Source organism: Zootermopsis nevadensis, unplaced genomic scaffold (genome assembly GCF_977971745.1).
Source record: "Zootermopsis nevadensis isolate Lab colony 2312 unplaced genomic scaffold, Znev_1.0 Znev_ptg000020l, whole genome shotgun sequence".
Classification (NCBI taxonomy): domain Eukaryota; kingdom Metazoa; phylum Arthropoda; class Insecta; order Blattodea; family Termopsidae; genus Zootermopsis; species Zootermopsis nevadensis.
This window is the reverse complement of record NW_028259152.1, coordinates 8,616,284-8,633,198: the sequence shown is the minus strand read 5'-3', so window position 1 is coordinate 8,633,198 and position 16,915 is coordinate 8,616,284. Positions and strand designations below refer to the sequence as shown.

The following is a 16,915-nucleotide window of genomic DNA, read 5'->3' as shown; positions in this document are numbered from 1 at the left end:
TGGGTTACTGGATTTAACAAGAAATAATACAAAAACAAATAGTTTTTAATAAAACAGTAGAGTAAAACCTTAGGTTATAGTCTGACTTGGGTCAGGAGGTAATTAAATGGATTAATTTGTATAGTTATGATTTATGTGTGATCTGTTTCAAGTTTAACAAAATACTTAGAACTTAAACTCTTAATTACATCACTCAATTTTCTCCAGAGTCTGCACGGCTGTAGAATGCCCGTGAGTAGTCAGCAGGTCCACGGGAGAAGAAGCGTGACCCAAAGCGACTGTTACGGAAGACCAGTATAGCTGCCATGGTAATAGGCACGGCAAGTAGTACTCCTACCAGAATCCCAATAAGTAGCTTTGCATCTTTCTCAGGGTGGTTCCCAGCAGAATCCAGACATCGCATGTGGTAGTTAAGGACTTCCAGCTCATGAAGCTTCCTGCCTCTCATTTCCTCTGGCTCCACACACCTGTCACAAGATTAATATTTTAGCCATGGGTTTTGTATATCTCCAGAGAACTCTACTTCATGCATTGGAACTTATCTAATTGTCTCTTATATATATTTATGATATAAGGTTCAAGCCTAGAAGAATTTTACTCTATTGGATTTAAAACAGTACAATATGCAATAAAACAATTTGCCATCTTTAAAGCCAAATTTAAATTCACAACATGCATATTTTTTTCAAATCACAGCAATGGTAGCATTGTAGTTTATATGAGGAAATACCAGTAAGTAATTACAAAAGACTACCATGGTGGTATAACCATAATATATCTGGTGTGGAAAAAATACTGTTTACTATTATAATACACATTAAGTTAAAGTTTTATTTTCAAGTTTATCTATAAAGTGTGTAATGTGCTGACAGAGATAATGATTGTAGCTAGGTCAATCAAATCACCAATTGATCAAGAAGCAATAAATAAATGAGTGGGATAAATGCTACCCCAATCTATAGAACAGATTTGGTACTTAACAATCTAAGAGAATCTAAAATTATCCTTTTAAAAGCATTATGTAAACTTCTTCAAGCAGCTTATGCATACTACATACTTACTCCAAACTGTTCATCTGATTTTGGATAATGTTCTCAACTGATGGCAGCAATGTACTGACCATCCATTGGTTTTCACAGTCACATATCCAAGGATTTCCAGCTAGGATGAGATACTGCAGTATGTCCCAATGCCCCAATAAATGCCTGTCTATGGTCCCCAAGTTGTTGTGACCCAGGTCCAACTGCAGGCAGAAGCATCACTTATTTAGATTGTTCAACAACAACAAAACTACTCTGGGTATTTAAACAAGATATGTATGCATGGTGTAGCAATTCTAATATGTTTGATTTGTTATTGCCTATACATTTTCAATTCATAAATGCCAAAATTTCTTCTCTTATAAATAACTTGAAGTAGGTGGAGCAGATAAGCCAGGACCTCCAGCATAACATATAATCAAAATCAGTCCTTTTGTTTTATTACCATATTTATCTACAATTTTGTTCAAAACAATTTGCACTCAATAAAAACTTAGTTATGTTCAGGATGTGCACAGAAATGCATGAAGGTCTTCATGTGAAATGTTCATTATTGTTAAATGATGTCAACCAAATTTGGAATTTGATAAAATTTTGTTAAAACTTCCAAATTTCAAATTTTAAAGACATGTTCAGTGGTTCTTACATTGATGTATGTGAACTGACAGGTGAAAAGAGAGACAGAAAGGGATGATAAAGCTAACAGGCACAATTTTTCAAACATTCCATTATGAACATGCCAAACATGAAGACAATAAATAAATAACCATTGAGAAGATAATGGGAGATATTAAGTTGGGAAAATACACAAAAAGGAATAGGGGAGGAGTAGACATAGATACCAGAGGAACATTTATGAGAGGAGAGACAATGGAGGTGGCTTGATCATACACTGGGGAAAACGTCAACAGATTATGACAATGATAACTACTTACTATTGATTTATTAATGATGTTTACAATTGCTTAGATTAAATAACATCACATTATATGGATAGTACATAATGAACTGGAAAGACTGTTGAAGGAGGTGGTTGTGGCCTAATTTAAGTAACTATCCCATCATTTGTCTTGAGGAACAAAATCCTTGGCCAGGAAAACTGGTCTCCAGCCCAAGATCAGAACCTAAATGTTTACTATTCAATTGTGACATTTGGCAATGGCAGTGATAATATAGAATTGATTACAGAAAAGCTTCTGACAGAATAAACAGCAAGGAGTCACAGTATCTGGAAAAAGATGCATTCATCGACTTAATAAAAAAATCAGCATATGAGGAAATACTGCATGACACTCACCTTTATGATGGGTGGCCATGTCTCTGACTCTTCACCTTCCCTGCGTAAAGTGAAGGCATCAGGATCGATGGATGACAGGCGAGGGTTGTGACTGAGGTACAGTTCCTGAAGGGATGTAAGCTTTGACATAGCTCCAGACGCTATGAAGATCAGGCTCTCCATGTTTGACATGTGCAGCTCACGCAGATAAAGCATCTCTGACTTAAAACTGCAGTTAAATTGAGTTACATAAGTAAACTGATGACTGATAAAATCTACAGAAAGTTTTCATACACTAGCTTCAAATTCTTCAATCTATGTAAATGGCAAGGCAATCAAGAGCTATAAATTGATAAGTAAGTAATTTAATGATCCATTTCTGTGCATCAAAAAGTGGATCTTAAGGAAGTTCGTTGACTGAACTCATCTGACTCTGGATAAGATCCAATACCGATTTCTTGTGAACATGGTAATGGACTTCAGGGTTCCATAAAAGACAGGGAATTTCTTGCCTGGTTAAGCAATTATTCACTTTTGAAGGACTTTGTTCAGTGGAGTTAGTTCATACTGATCACATTACTGTGTCAATCACTACACAGCAAAATTCAATCCCAGCATTGGAAATAGCAAAAGGTTTTGATCATATTTTACCTTTATAAGGTGGCCAAAAGTTTTAAAAGAGCATCATATCTGGAAGAATTACATACCTGGAATGGTCGAGCACAACAACTGGGTTCTCGCAAAAGTGAAGCACTTCTAGGGCATGACTGTGCTCAAGTGCAGCTGGCACTTTAGTCATCAGGTTTCCTGTCAAATTAAGGACCTTCAGGTATTTTGGGGTATGCAGTAAATATTCAGGAAGGTCCTTCAGCCCTGTATAAGAGAGGTCCAAAACCTGCACATACAGACATAACAGAACTTACAGATTAATCAAAATAATCATTTAACCTCCCTTCATACTTACCCGAGTCAGCTAAATCAAAGTAGCATCACTGCAACTAATTTTTGTAAGATATATTTTAATGCAATTATAATTTTGGCATAAGCATGGCCCATTTGAAGTGAGAGAGGTGCATGGATAGGAGATATGAAATATGCATACAAAATTCTGGTTCTGAAGCAAAAAGACCACTTGCAAGACCTAGGCATATATGGCAGGACAGTATTAAGACAGGGGGGAAAAGTGTGGATTGGAGTCACCTGCCTCAAGATAAGAGTCTAGTGATGACTTATCTATCACCATACAAACGTTCTAGATTCTACATTAAATGGCACTAACATATTCCTACATCCAGAATCTGAACAGCTACCATGTGATGATGGGGAATTAAAGGCATAAGGGTGGGCTCTAGTAACATAATGCTTAGGCCAACATTCACAACAATCCTTCAACTTTTTTTAAAGTTATAAAGGCAGACACATACACCTATATGATAATACCATAAGCTTATTTTTCCTTACAAGGAATGCAAAGAATATGCACAAGATTCTACACAGCATCTGGAGAGACTAAAAATAGATATTCATATACACTACACAGAAATATAACGAAATAAAAATTAAGGAGCAGTGGAAGAGAAAGGTGATGTACTTTGAGACAGAACATGCCCAAGGTTTACTCATGATGAAGTGTGAACTTACCTCAAGGAATGTCAAACTGCTAAGAGCCATTATTGTCTCTTGGTCTATAACATGGAAGGGGTTCGAGTCCAGAGTAAGAGTCCTCAAGTTTGCTGTGTGCTCAAACAGATCTGACTTCAGTGTGTGGATAGCATTGCTGCCAAGTCTCAAAGTATGCAAGTTAGTAAGTGGTTGGTATTCTATTTCAGAAAACATTCCCTAAAATAAATGTAGAAAACAGAACATAAAAACTCAAATATTTACCATTAAATATATGCCAAGTCAGTAGAAATTTCATAATACAATTCCTTTTAGACTTGTTTTCATATATTAGGTAATTTAATTTAAGAATGACCCCAAAAATAATTTTTTAAGCATCTCTTTGATCTTCTGCTTTGATTTTATAATATAATATCAGATGGGTCTTTCTGCAGTTACTATCGTTTGTAGCAAAACATGAAATTTTGATTCAAATACCTCTTTGAAGACCAAAGTGGAAATGTGAAGTGGACTGGACTGAACTGTCTCATGATTAAGTTCAGTGGGAAGCTTTGTTACTAGCAGAATTAAACTTTCAAGTTTTATTGATAGGCACTTAGATCCACCCCAACAAGCATGCAGGCTACTTTACCTGGAACACATCTGCAAATAGATTATCTGAAGTTATAAGGTTGTGACTCAAATCAAGTTCTGTCAGATTCTGGAGATTTAAGAAAGCCGCTTTGTCAATCCGAACAATTTTATTGTGACTAAGTGACAGGCGAAGCACTGACAACGCTGGATATTGTGTCACATGGACCACCTGGTTGTTGTCAAACATCATATCAGTAACAGCCATGTTACTGGGCCAATCTGAATCATTGAAGTGGCGTTGGAGATTGCGTGCAGTGCAATTCACTGTTGTTTGGAAACACATGCAATGGTTACACACAGAATCTGCGTTTGTCACCATTGAGCACACTAGGAGTAACAGAAGGACGCCAGTCAAATGCATCATGAATCTGCAAAACAAATTTACTTTTGGAAACAAAATATACTTTACCCGACACTTAACCTAATATCTGAATTAATAATGCAACTGGATCAAAACATTATGTGGAAGAAACCCAGATTTTATTTGTTTCTAGTTTAACAACATTTTCTCACTTGCACAGGGTATATGGTGCCAAATGTTGACTTTGACTGTGGAATTATAATTAATCTAGAGAGATTGCAGAAACCTGTAAAAGTTTCAGTCAGAAAAACAGGCCTCCAAGGAAAGAACTAAACTCAGAACCTCCTGATTAAAAAGAAGCAGTAACCATTCAACTGTGAACCCAGGTTTTATGTTTAGTATAGCAGTTTCTGATTTATACAGGTTGCCCAGTATGAATATGGTATTGAAATAAAGGTTATGTTAGGCAGAATGGGTAAGAAAAGAAAAGTTTGCAAAATTTCAGTAAGGAAACTTTTTGGAAACTTTCAGAGAATGAGACAGGAGAACACCATTAAAATGAGATATAACTTGTAATAATGGATGAGGGCTCAGTATTGTATCCAATGGCAGGCAATGATATCAGTGGTATCAAACTTTTGGGTTCCACCAGCAGTCAGTTGACTGAAACAGTTTTTATGCCTCAAGGGTAAAATGCTCAGTTGTTGCAATTTAATAAAAAAATGAAATTTGAAAGAAATATAAGGAAACATAAAATTTTGGAAGTTACAAAACATTCTAAAAAAACCCTCATCAGACCAACACTGCTATACGTAGCAGAACTCAGAGAAAAGCTTAAAGAACAAGGCAAATCAGGAAATATTGTATATGTTAAGTTGTGAAAGATTGCAGAGAAAACGGGCAAACCACGAGAAGGCCCACCAATGAAATATCCAATGCCAAGAGGAAAGAACAAGTAGATAAATAAATGAGTAATCACTTAAACACCAAGTGTTTGAGCATCAAGAAATATAGCACAAGTAAAAGACAAGCCATCAGGCAAAATGTTCTATCCAGTGTATAGAAGAAATAAATTACTGAATCTTGATTTATTTAACAATCGTTTCCTAACTGCATTGGTTATACAGCATAAGAAGACATTAAATGATGATCTAGAAAAGATGGCCTCTTAAGACACAATCTAAGAATTTACTTTAAATAATTGAGGAAAACTATTAAAAGCAAAAAGTCTGTTAAGATGGCAAGCCCCTGGATTGAGATTCAAAGTCAGGATGTGCTGATCAGGAAACAGGAGTTCTACTCACATCACAATGTTCAACTTATGAAATTCAAAGAATAAATATGAAACATGAATGGTTTAATTAGCAAAAGATTTCTTTCCTAAAGGAAGAAGCCCTAGGAGATTACATAACACATAGTGATTCACAATTCTGAAAACTCATTAGCATGAGGAAAATACCTGCATTTTTGCCCCAAACTATATTTTACAAAAACAGAGTCCTGACAAGATGTGTAATTTTGAATACTTCATATGTTTAAATATACATATACAATTACATGTCACTGCATCCTACATTAGTGTACACTATATTTTATAAAAACAGAGTCCTGATAAAATGTATAATTTTAAATATTTCAAATGTTTACATATTATGCTGGAAAGTTTTAATTATGAATGTTTGACCTCATACTATTACATCTCATTGCATCTTAGAACATCAGTGGACACTATGTAACTGATTGCCTTTTTATCTAAACTATGCACAGATAGGAATACGTTTGATCTGCATTGATCACTCAGTTCACACAAAAGGAAATTAAGACTTAAATATTATAATATTAAATAATTACCTTGTAGTACTTCAGTTCATATCACCTATTCTGGTTGACCTGTGTAGGAAGAAAGACATAACCAGTACTAAATGCCCCTTATCTCTGCCTTGATAAAGTTCATGCTTATCTGTCACAGGAACTTTTATCTATCTACCCACCACACCTCATGTCTCCCCAATGGATTATATCTACAGATCAGAAAATTCCTGGAAGGTTAACATTGAGAAACAATTCAAATGAAAATATATTTTATTGTAGAACACTGATGGCAGTGTGAATAAATTACTTTTTTAACAAAATATTCACAAATAATAATAATCAAAATGAAGATAATATTTGTTCAGTTCTGTGAAATCAACAAGCATGAAAAAACTCATTTCAGACAATACATATCTCTTTATTGTCATTTTACATACTGCATTTGCCCAAAATTTAATGCCCATTCCAAAATTAAAAGGTTAAATTGAAGAAATCAAACTGTCTCCATACATCAAGTGTGCTGGATATCATGAATATCTTATAAGTACACAAAACAACTACTAGCATATTTATCTCTTTCTAGAAACAATTCAGAGTTGTTTTTACAAAATTTCCAAAAGTGTTATTTTAATAATACAGTATGTTCAGTATTAATTTTGACATAAATCACAGAACACAACTAGTATTATATATATATTTTTCATTACTCCTGCAAAAAGTAAAAATTAATTCCAATAAATAACCTAGCAGAACTGAATATAATCTGCAGACATGTATTTGGGTTATAGTTAAAGGAAAACGAATGCACATTACATTTTGGCAAGTACTATTAAGTAAACAATGAACATACATGCACATGAAACCATTGCAAAGGAACATAATTTCAAATGTAATTAAGATTTAATCTTAGTTTAAAATTGAGCTTTATTCACTCTGCCAACTGTAATGGCTTGGGCTGCACTACAAGAACTTTATCTTTGCATTCCAACCTCTTAATTTTTTCTGTCCCTCTGTAAGTACTTGCAGTGAACAGCCTACAAACGAAGAGATCAGTTTAATTCTGTAATATCACAGTGCAGACAGCTGTACTATTGCATTATAACAATAAAGGTTTAAAGCAAAATATCTGGTTTGAAGACATACCAGTTCATGACTATTTGCTTGTTCTCATACAATTACTCTACAAATATAAATCAAATTAACTTGTTTATGAGGTGCAAGTTGTATTCAACATGTGTCACAGTAATCTACAGTCACTACTAAAAAATAATAAAACTATGTAATAATTCTGTTCAGTAAGATTTGAGGTTTCCATGGGAGTGAGTCTGAAGATGGCTGTCTTTTGGGTTGTTCTGCTGTGTAGTCTGGTAGAAGTTTACTGACATTTCAGAGGTCCTTGCTGCCTCCAACATTGCCCTAATGACAGAGGCATGATCATGAATGATGAGGTGGTAAAGATTTGAAGGGCTGTCCATGTTAATGGTACTATTCAGATAAGCAACTAGAGTGACTGAAGAAATTGAGGATAGTTGGTGGTTCAACTGCAATTCAGATCTGGTTATCTCCTAAATATAAGTTTGGTATAAACACTATAGCTGTCTTTAATAAAATCTTCTCTGGCCAGCAGCCGTGTCACTTGGTTAAACCCTGCCAATGTTTTGAGGGCCATCTCTGTCCTTATTTTTAAGGCTAGTCCTAGCTGTGTGCTTACATTGGCCCACATATATCCTGCCCAAGGCTTGTGCACACATCTGAGTGCAAGCCAATGGGTGGCTAGTGCATGGACAGGGAAGGATGTTTCATCCTGGGGTGATCCTGGGATCCAGTGATTAACTTAGAAAAATAACACAGAGATCCACCAATCAACAGGTAGGGCCAAGCAAAGCAAACAGCTGAAAAATAACCTAAAGCAAACTAAGTGAGATTTCAGTATGAAGGAGGCTGTCTTCTGGGATGTTGTTTCTTGCAGTCTGGTAGACATTTACTGACACTTCAGAGGTGCTTGCAGCCTTCACCATCAGGGTGATCATTCTGATAATGTAGATGACAGGCATTTCTGATATGTCGGCAAGCTTCTACCAGACTATGTGGTGTAACAACCCAAAAGACAGCCATCTTTACAAACCCTCAATAAGTTCAAAAAGCAATTACAACTAAAAGGGAAAAAAATACAGGCATATGAATAATCCAGATGTGGCAGATAACCCACACACACACAAAACTGAGAATACAGTGTATATGTGGGGGAAATGAAATCTTTCATAAACATGATGCACATGAAGCAATAAACGTGTCTGCATAAATACATCAAAACCTCATTACAACACACATACACATGGCAATACACATAAGACTGGCATTTTCAATTAGAATCTCGAACGTCAAGAGGAACACTGCAATAATGGCGAAAGTGAAAACAAATTTTACAATCTTATCAGTACAAGACTCAATTAGGTATTTGTTTTAAGCTCAAAATTAACCTTACAATTTTTAAGAAATGCTCAGAATTAACCACTTCATTTTAGCTCATATTCCTTACTTTCCACGTGAAATAAAACTGAGGTTTTGTCATGTTTGTGCACCTCTGTCCTAATACATTAGACCAATTGGCACATTTTTATAAAACATTGTATGTACGCTATCACAGCTCCATATCATTCCATATTCTAATTTTCAGTACCCCACCATCAATACTTACAATTACAAGACAGCCATCCAAATATCCCATATGGGAATATCACTAGCACAATTTAGTATTAACATCTTGAAATCTACAATTGATAGCAATAACTGATTGACCATTGTAGATGGGCAAGTGAAATTTCGTACTGCGATTGTACAAACACCTATGAATTTAGCATAATTCTAGAATGAAACTTCGTTTACATCAGAAAATGTTCAAATAATCAAAACTTCATACAGGTAACTAAATGCAAATTTAAAATCACTGAAATGCCAGGCCTAAAATAAGATAGATAGTGCTCAAATAGTGACATAGTACTAGCACAGAAATTGTATCCAACTTCATAGCATCTTTTGAATGGTCTCACTTTATAGATACAAGCTGAAACTATTATTTCAAACTTGTTAATATTTGAAAATTCAAGTTTTATATTATGTATTATACCATAAATGAATTATTAATCATTGGGGCTTACATAATCAGTGCCACAGTAAAGAGGCATACAGACATGACCCTCCCCACATAAAATAAAAATAAAAAATCAGAAAGACCACACAAATATATTGATTCTTTAAACATGAACTATCAACTGAAGTTCTAGTTTTTGATATTTTACAATATGAAATAATATTTCAGTTGTCATGTTTGGACTTACACCCCTTTACTGTGGCACTGGTAAAATAGCTTTAGCATAAACTGTAGCTGAATATTAACAGAAGAACTATGACTGACCAGTAGCATAATCTACTATTCAAATATTAACAGTACATAATTATAAATTTATAATTGCTGCTGGACCCTCACAACAGACAGCATTTAAAGAAAAGCAGGAACCAGTTCTCTCCATAATTTCTTATACATGTGATGTCTAATACAATATGGAATGGATTCAATGGACCATATGACTTTTACTTTAATGTACATGTTATAATACGGTTTAATTGTAGGAATTAACATGTTACAACACAAATACTCTTTCAGTCATCAGAAATAATCATCATAGGCCAATTCTGTCTTCCACTGCCAACATTAATTATCACATGAAAAAAAGGCATGATTACGTTCTACAAGACACACGACAGTTTCTTCTCGACTTATTTTAATTTGACCACAATTATTCATAGAATTCCAAACATACACTCATCAAAATGGCCTCTTGTTCCTTTTCAGAATATATTTACTGCAGACTGGTTTGACTGCAAAATAATCTTCAGATCAGCTTAAATCCACAATATCAATCAATAAGAAAGCATAATGCCAATTTATTTAAAACCGGATGATATGGTAACACTCACCTGACAGTATACATAATTTTTATGAGTAATATGTAACTATAAGCATTGTTCCTCTCATGAATAACTTATCTCTGCTGTTAAACTGATACTGCTGGTAGGGTCATTAATAGGGTCATTAAACTCATCAATACAGATTATATCAATGCCTTATGATTGAGAACATAACATATTCAACAGATGCTATTCTGTATTGCCAGTCCTGTAGCATTCTTCCTACTGTAATGCCACTAGGTGTTGAGCGCAAAGTTAGATTTGAGTAGTGAAGCAATTTCTACTGACAGAAGCTGTACATAAAGCCTAGCATCTGCAGACTGGGAAAACGTTTACTGAATGATATGATTTTAAGTTTTATAAAACATACGTAGAAATTAAACACTCCACAATGTGAACTATACAACTTCTAGAAGACTTCAATCAAGAAAAAATAATTCATGGTAAATGATGGAAAGTACTTTCAAACAGAACATTTTCTTCGATTATTCATATACTGCAAAGCAAAACTGCTTACAAAAATAGTTATAAACTTTGCTCACATTTATTTTAAACAGTCATTTTGTAACATCCAATCACAATAAACAAAATTATGAAGTTTAGAAAACATTTCAGAAATTATGTCTTACAACTTCGTGAAATTCAGAAAAGCAAAGACAGTATGCCACTCAGATGTTTGAAGTTAATAGTAAATTAAAGTTATGTATATAATTCTTCTTCCTTTATGAGAATAATCTTTTCTGAACAAGACAATGCTTTATACAAGAAGAATGAAGAACAAAGTCTTTGAGGCATTTACAACCTTATTGTGTTCTCCACTGGAGACTCATTTCTTCTTAAGCAGAATGATTGGAACTGTATATTTTCAGTGTTTCCAAGACAAACCTTCCACTTCTCATTCATTCGGAAGGTGTCAGATCCTTCTCAGTCTCTCCCTCTGTTAACAGCTGCAGCAACAGTTCGTACACTGGCTCGAATGCTTTCTGATAGCCAGAGTTTGTTAGGTGAAGATAGTCATGCATATCATGATGACTGATTGTGCCATCTGGCTGGATAAATCCCTTGTCAATTGTAACAATCTCACACTTTGGCACTGCAGAAACTTTGGAACGCACTAGTTTATTTACTTGAGCATTACGATCTCGCAAAGGATTTGGGTTTTGTCCTCTGGGAAGTAACGTCTAGAAAAAAAAACCAAAAACCAAACATAATACCATATTTAATATTATGATCAAACAACAAAAGAATACAAACAAATACTATGGCAGTAGAACCCAAAGGTTTGACACCATTAACATTAAAGCCCACCAGTAGATATAAATTAAGAGTCAGTTCTATCCACTACCCATACTCACAATCCAACACATTCTCTCCTTATTTCTTCCATTCTAGCTACATGTGCAACTCATCATAACCTCCTATATTTCATTATTTTAACAACAGAAAGTGACCTGTACAAATCACATAGTTCCTTATTATGTAATACCATAAACTGCCCATTTACTCCATCCTTCCTAGGTCCAAATATTTTCCGGAACTTTGTTTACAAACACTTGTTATTTGTATCAATGAATTAATTTATTCCCACGGTGCTACACACTAACTTTGTTTAAATGGTTACAATGCAACAAAAACAAAAATTGTTTTACTTTAGTAAAAATGCAGAAAATTGTAAAGGGATTTACTGGTAATTCCAGAAAATCTGTCATTTAAAGCATAAAGTATCATATAATGGTAAAGATAACATGCAAGATGTCCCTGTACGTAGGCGCCCACAATGCAGGCACACAGGCAGAATCAGAGAAAATCCTTATGCATTCTTATAGCATTGTTCATGCAATGGTGTCTGCTCTGCACTCATGGGAAGAGATCCCAGCACTTGGCTTGGTGGAGCCCAGAACTGGTCTGGACACAGTGGTGGCAGTAATATTCAGGTATGAAACATGTACCTCCACTACTTGTATAGTCTTTGCCTCTACCACCAGGGTACAGGTGTATGTAGTAATTAAAAAAGACAGATTTATTAAATATGAAAACCAGATGTGTGGCATAAAATTTCACTAGTAATTATATCACTATAATTTTAATAATCTATAGCTCTGTCACATCTTTAAGTCAGGTACTGTAATAGGAAACAGACACATTTCACTGTACCACATAACTTATAAATAAACTGAATGAGCAGTAAATTATTTCTTACTTATAACTGGTCCTTACAATGAACGTTCCATCAGGACTATGAATGGCAACCACTAAGATGGCACATCTGATAATAACCCAAGGTAAAATAAAAAGTTTACCGGTAGAACGATGTATGCATCAGGCTGTTTATCACGAATTACTCGTACTAATTCCATTATTCCTTCTGCAATTTGTTCTGCAGTGCAATGAAAATTATTTGTTCCTACAAGCACCACAACCACCTAAAAGGGGAAATCAAACAATTAGGACATATGAAGTGATTTTAACTCCACAACATAATTCATATTAAACCCTCCATACAGAGTTTTTTCAAAATGTATGTATCCATGGCAACTAAAATATTTGTCAATGGCAAAACCACATGTACACACACATATATGCAAACATATGTCAAGATAAATGTATGTTCACTGATATTTTTAAACATCAAATATTTTCAAGAGCAGGTGGTCAGTATTTCAAAGCAAAGCAGTATTAGGAACACTTCTGTTCAATTTAAATGAAATCTACATGTGGCAGTTGGTGAACTTACAACAGTGAACACAATTTCAATTATGTGTAACTGCCATTTTTTACCAGTTGAGTATTCTCAAGTGTTTTTCTTCTGCAAAAGGCATTTATATCTGTCAATAATGGAATCTGCACTCAGGTCTCTACTGTTTGAAGCAATTTATTTCACTTTTACCGCAATGTTTCTAAATAGAAACACGTGGAACCAAACATAATAAGACTTAATATGAATTTTCAACCTCAAATCTTAATAGGTGCCCATTCAAAACAATTGTAATATTAAAATTTGAGGGCATGTTTATAATATCCAAACATACTGAATTTCATATACTTAACTATGATGGCTCATTAATTATTATCAAAAAATTAGTATTATCATAACATCGGCCTGTCATTTTATAAAAAAAAGTGTTACAGAAGTTGGATATATGTACACATGCCCATTATACAAATTTTCATGACCCTGCACGTAACATCAGTAAGGATATATAGCATATGCCACTGAAGAATCTCCTTAGCTATTAGTAATACCCCCTCCCCAATGGATTTCAACATGCAAACATGAGTAAGGCTGTTTCTCTGATTTAATTCAGCCTAAAATGAGGGTACAAATTGCACAACATTCTGCATACAATTCATAAACCATTTATAGTTTGTATCAAAATAAAAACACATCCTTACACTACACCGACCAATTGTGAATTTGTGTTTTTCTCACATTCTGATGCAGATGCTTTTAGTTGTACTAGCAAACAAATATTTTTACATCTACAAGTATTGAAGCATATTTTAATATTCCTCTGACAAATGCAAATTCAGTAAGAGGTTAGATTAAACAAAAAATGATTTTCTGAGTTTTTGAACCATCAACACAATGCTGGAGGCAATTTGTTCCTCTAAACTCATATGATCATCTATTATCACACTGCTGTGAAAACTTCAAATATTACACACATCACATTAAGTTATTTTAAATCATGTTATGTATGTGTTGGAGTATACAAGGCATAAAATAAAGATTAGGTTTTCCATGTGGATAAGCACTACACCATGAATATAATATAAATAAAACCAAATTCTGAAATAAGTTTGGTGTGTTCACCATGTAGCCATATACTAAAAATGCTCAAATATCTGTTCAAAAAACAGTTCCTCTGAAATCACTACATTATATATAAGCCTATAATAAAATCTGATTACCTTGGGATTAATGTGATCCAATTCTCCATTTTCAATCCGCCATAAAACATTTTGTATCAGATCACCACCTATACCAAAATTGAGGGCATGCATGGGAGCAAAGAAGTTGTTCCACATTTCTGTATGAACCAATCTTTGTATTAGAGAATCACCAATAAATACCACATCTGGTTCCTTTTCTTTTGTGTCTAACAGGAAACGATTGTGCTGTAAAAAAGGTACAAATTTATTGGAAATAGTTAGCCAGTTAAAGCATAGACACTTTAAATATGTCACTGTCATCCTCATCATCACCACCACCATATGAGGTATCAAAATGAAACCATTAACATATAAAATACATGTTACTAAGTAATTTACAATGGTGGTCTCATCGTTTTTTCCGTCAGATTGTGGCAAGGGTTTAAAATTTTAATACTATTACTAGGTACTATACTGGATTTGTCTGGAGAGATTGAGAAAAACCATGAAAATCCTGTCATATTAAGAAGCCATCTACAAGCTGAGATCTTAAACCAGGACTTCCCAAGTACATAGCAACAGTGTTACGAATTTGCTAACTACATTTGATTTCATAAATATATAATTATACGGTGTTCTTCATATTTTAGTGCAAGTGAAGAACACCTTATTGGCCCATCAATGTCTGTCTGTCTATCGCATCTTTCACCTACTATTGTACTGTCATCTATCAGTGGTCCTACAAACGACACGTTCTGCACATAATAACATGAGAACAGGGTTGATCAGAGTTTCATGTATGTTATGAACGAAAGATGGTTTTCGACCTCAGCACTAGATTGGGGTGAGTGGTCAGCATCACGCCCCGGCCATGCTTTATCCCTGGGAAAGGACCCTGGTACCCACTGGATAGGAGGTTGGGTAGGCCAAAGAGCTAGTCTGGATGCAGAGGCTAGAGGAAAAATCCTCTACCGCAGTCGGGGAAAGAGAAGATGGTAGTCTTTTATTTCATAAAGTTTTGACGATTGTTCAGTCATGGTAACTACTCAGAATTTCGGCAGCTCTGTGAAATAGAAAATTTGAGTGTCACTGAAATGTCAAGTCTCTATAAAAATTCACCAATTACAACACACATTTTTTAATGCTAAGCTGAATACGAATGGTCTTGCATTTTGTCCCTTAATTTTCAATCTCAATAATCACACCTGCTTAATTTTGCCACAAGTATTAGCAACGGTACCTAACACTGCATATCAAAATACATTTCAGAGGTTAGGTTTCATACTGTATACGAGCATACAAATCTGCATGTTCTTACCATGCTTAACCACCTTCCATCGCCTTGTAGGTCTTCAACCAGAGTTGGTACTGTCGCAGGGTTCATAGCTTAATTACCTTCAAGTATGACACGACAATTCGAGAGCCAAAACTGTAACACAAATTCAACGATTAAGACTACAGCATAGTCACATTAATGTTTGATATTGTGTGCAGATCCGCCGGAAACATGTACCCTTCGATCATACTCCATGAACTCGCTCCAGAACATATTACACCATAAACTTGTCATCAAAGATAATACTATAAGATAGACATGCACTCCGTTTAATATACAGACTTATGCATGGTTAGTAAGAAACGTGTAAAGTGAGTTACATCATTTAAGTATTGCGGGGGAGGGGAGGAGTGAAAATTATATGACTACGCTTGTAATAAGAAGAATAATGTTATCTAGGTGTTTTCATTTGGTGCCACTGTGCCTGTATGGGTGAATTAATTGGCATTTGTATTGAAGACGCTTGGTTTCTTCTTTGTCATTACAACATAATTAGTATATGTATTTTTTTCTGATCGTCGGCTTTAAAGGAGTAAATTAGCAGTAATTGTACGATTACGCACAAAGAAAAAGTACTCTCACATTATACCACAATAACTGATGAATATATTGAATTCGTTATTCATATCACTACAGCACAGATTACTTTGGAAGGACAATTTAATGTCCCACAGTTCATTACGGAGAACGTCAAGAACTTTGGATAACTTGGGGTGGTTATTTATTACCGTCTTTTAAATGATATCGCATATTTTGTTGTTGAATTGAGCTGGTATGCCAGCCTAAATGGAACGGATCTGTTGGTTTCTTTTTAAATGTCGCACGAATTACGTTGTGTAGGCATTTTATTGTGTCGCTATTCTTTGGGGAGAACTCTGTTTAAAGCACTTGACATATACCAAATGATTGACTCTGAGTTAGTCTGGGACTGCCTCCTACCCCTAAATGATCTAGGTGACCAAAAGAAGTTCAGCTGATATGAGTACCATGGCATAGGGAAATTGAGAAAAATGAAACTGCCTATCATTGCAAGAAAAGGATCAGAACTTCACTTA

The 16,915-nt window shown here is 34.7% G+C and overlaps 2 protein-coding genes across 2 annotated transcripts; both read right to left on the bottom strand.

The window, feature by feature from the left end:
- Positions 1–115: 115 nt before the first annotated feature.
- Positions 116–11,034, bottom strand: LOC110835373 (CD180 antigen). The gene is made up of 7 exons (XM_022075519.2): positions 6,722–11,034; positions 4,568–4,937; positions 3,958–4,155; positions 3,024–3,211; positions 2,338–2,545; positions 1,062–1,243; positions 116–467 (listed from the first exon to the last, which is right to left on the bottom strand). Exons 2-7 carry the CDS (start codon positions 4,931–4,933, stop codon positions 194–196), a joined length of 1,416 nt encoding a protein of 471 aa, XP_021931211.1. The 5' UTR covers positions 4,934–4,937; positions 6,722–11,034; the 3' UTR covers positions 116–193.
- A 139-nt stretch (positions 11,035–11,173) lies between these two features.
- Paf-AHalpha (Platelet-activating factor acetylhydrolase alpha) lies at positions 11,174–16,419 on the bottom strand. The gene is made up of 5 exons (XM_022075527.2): positions 16,038–16,419; positions 15,843–15,953; positions 14,564–14,770; positions 12,952–13,074; positions 11,174–11,832 (listed from the first exon to the last, which is right to left on the bottom strand). Exons 2-5 carry the CDS (start codon positions 15,906–15,908, stop codon positions 11,551–11,553), a joined length of 678 nt encoding a protein of 225 aa, XP_021931219.1. The 5' UTR covers positions 15,909–15,953; positions 16,038–16,419; the 3' UTR covers positions 11,174–11,550.
- Positions 16,420–16,915: the final 496 nt, after the last annotated feature.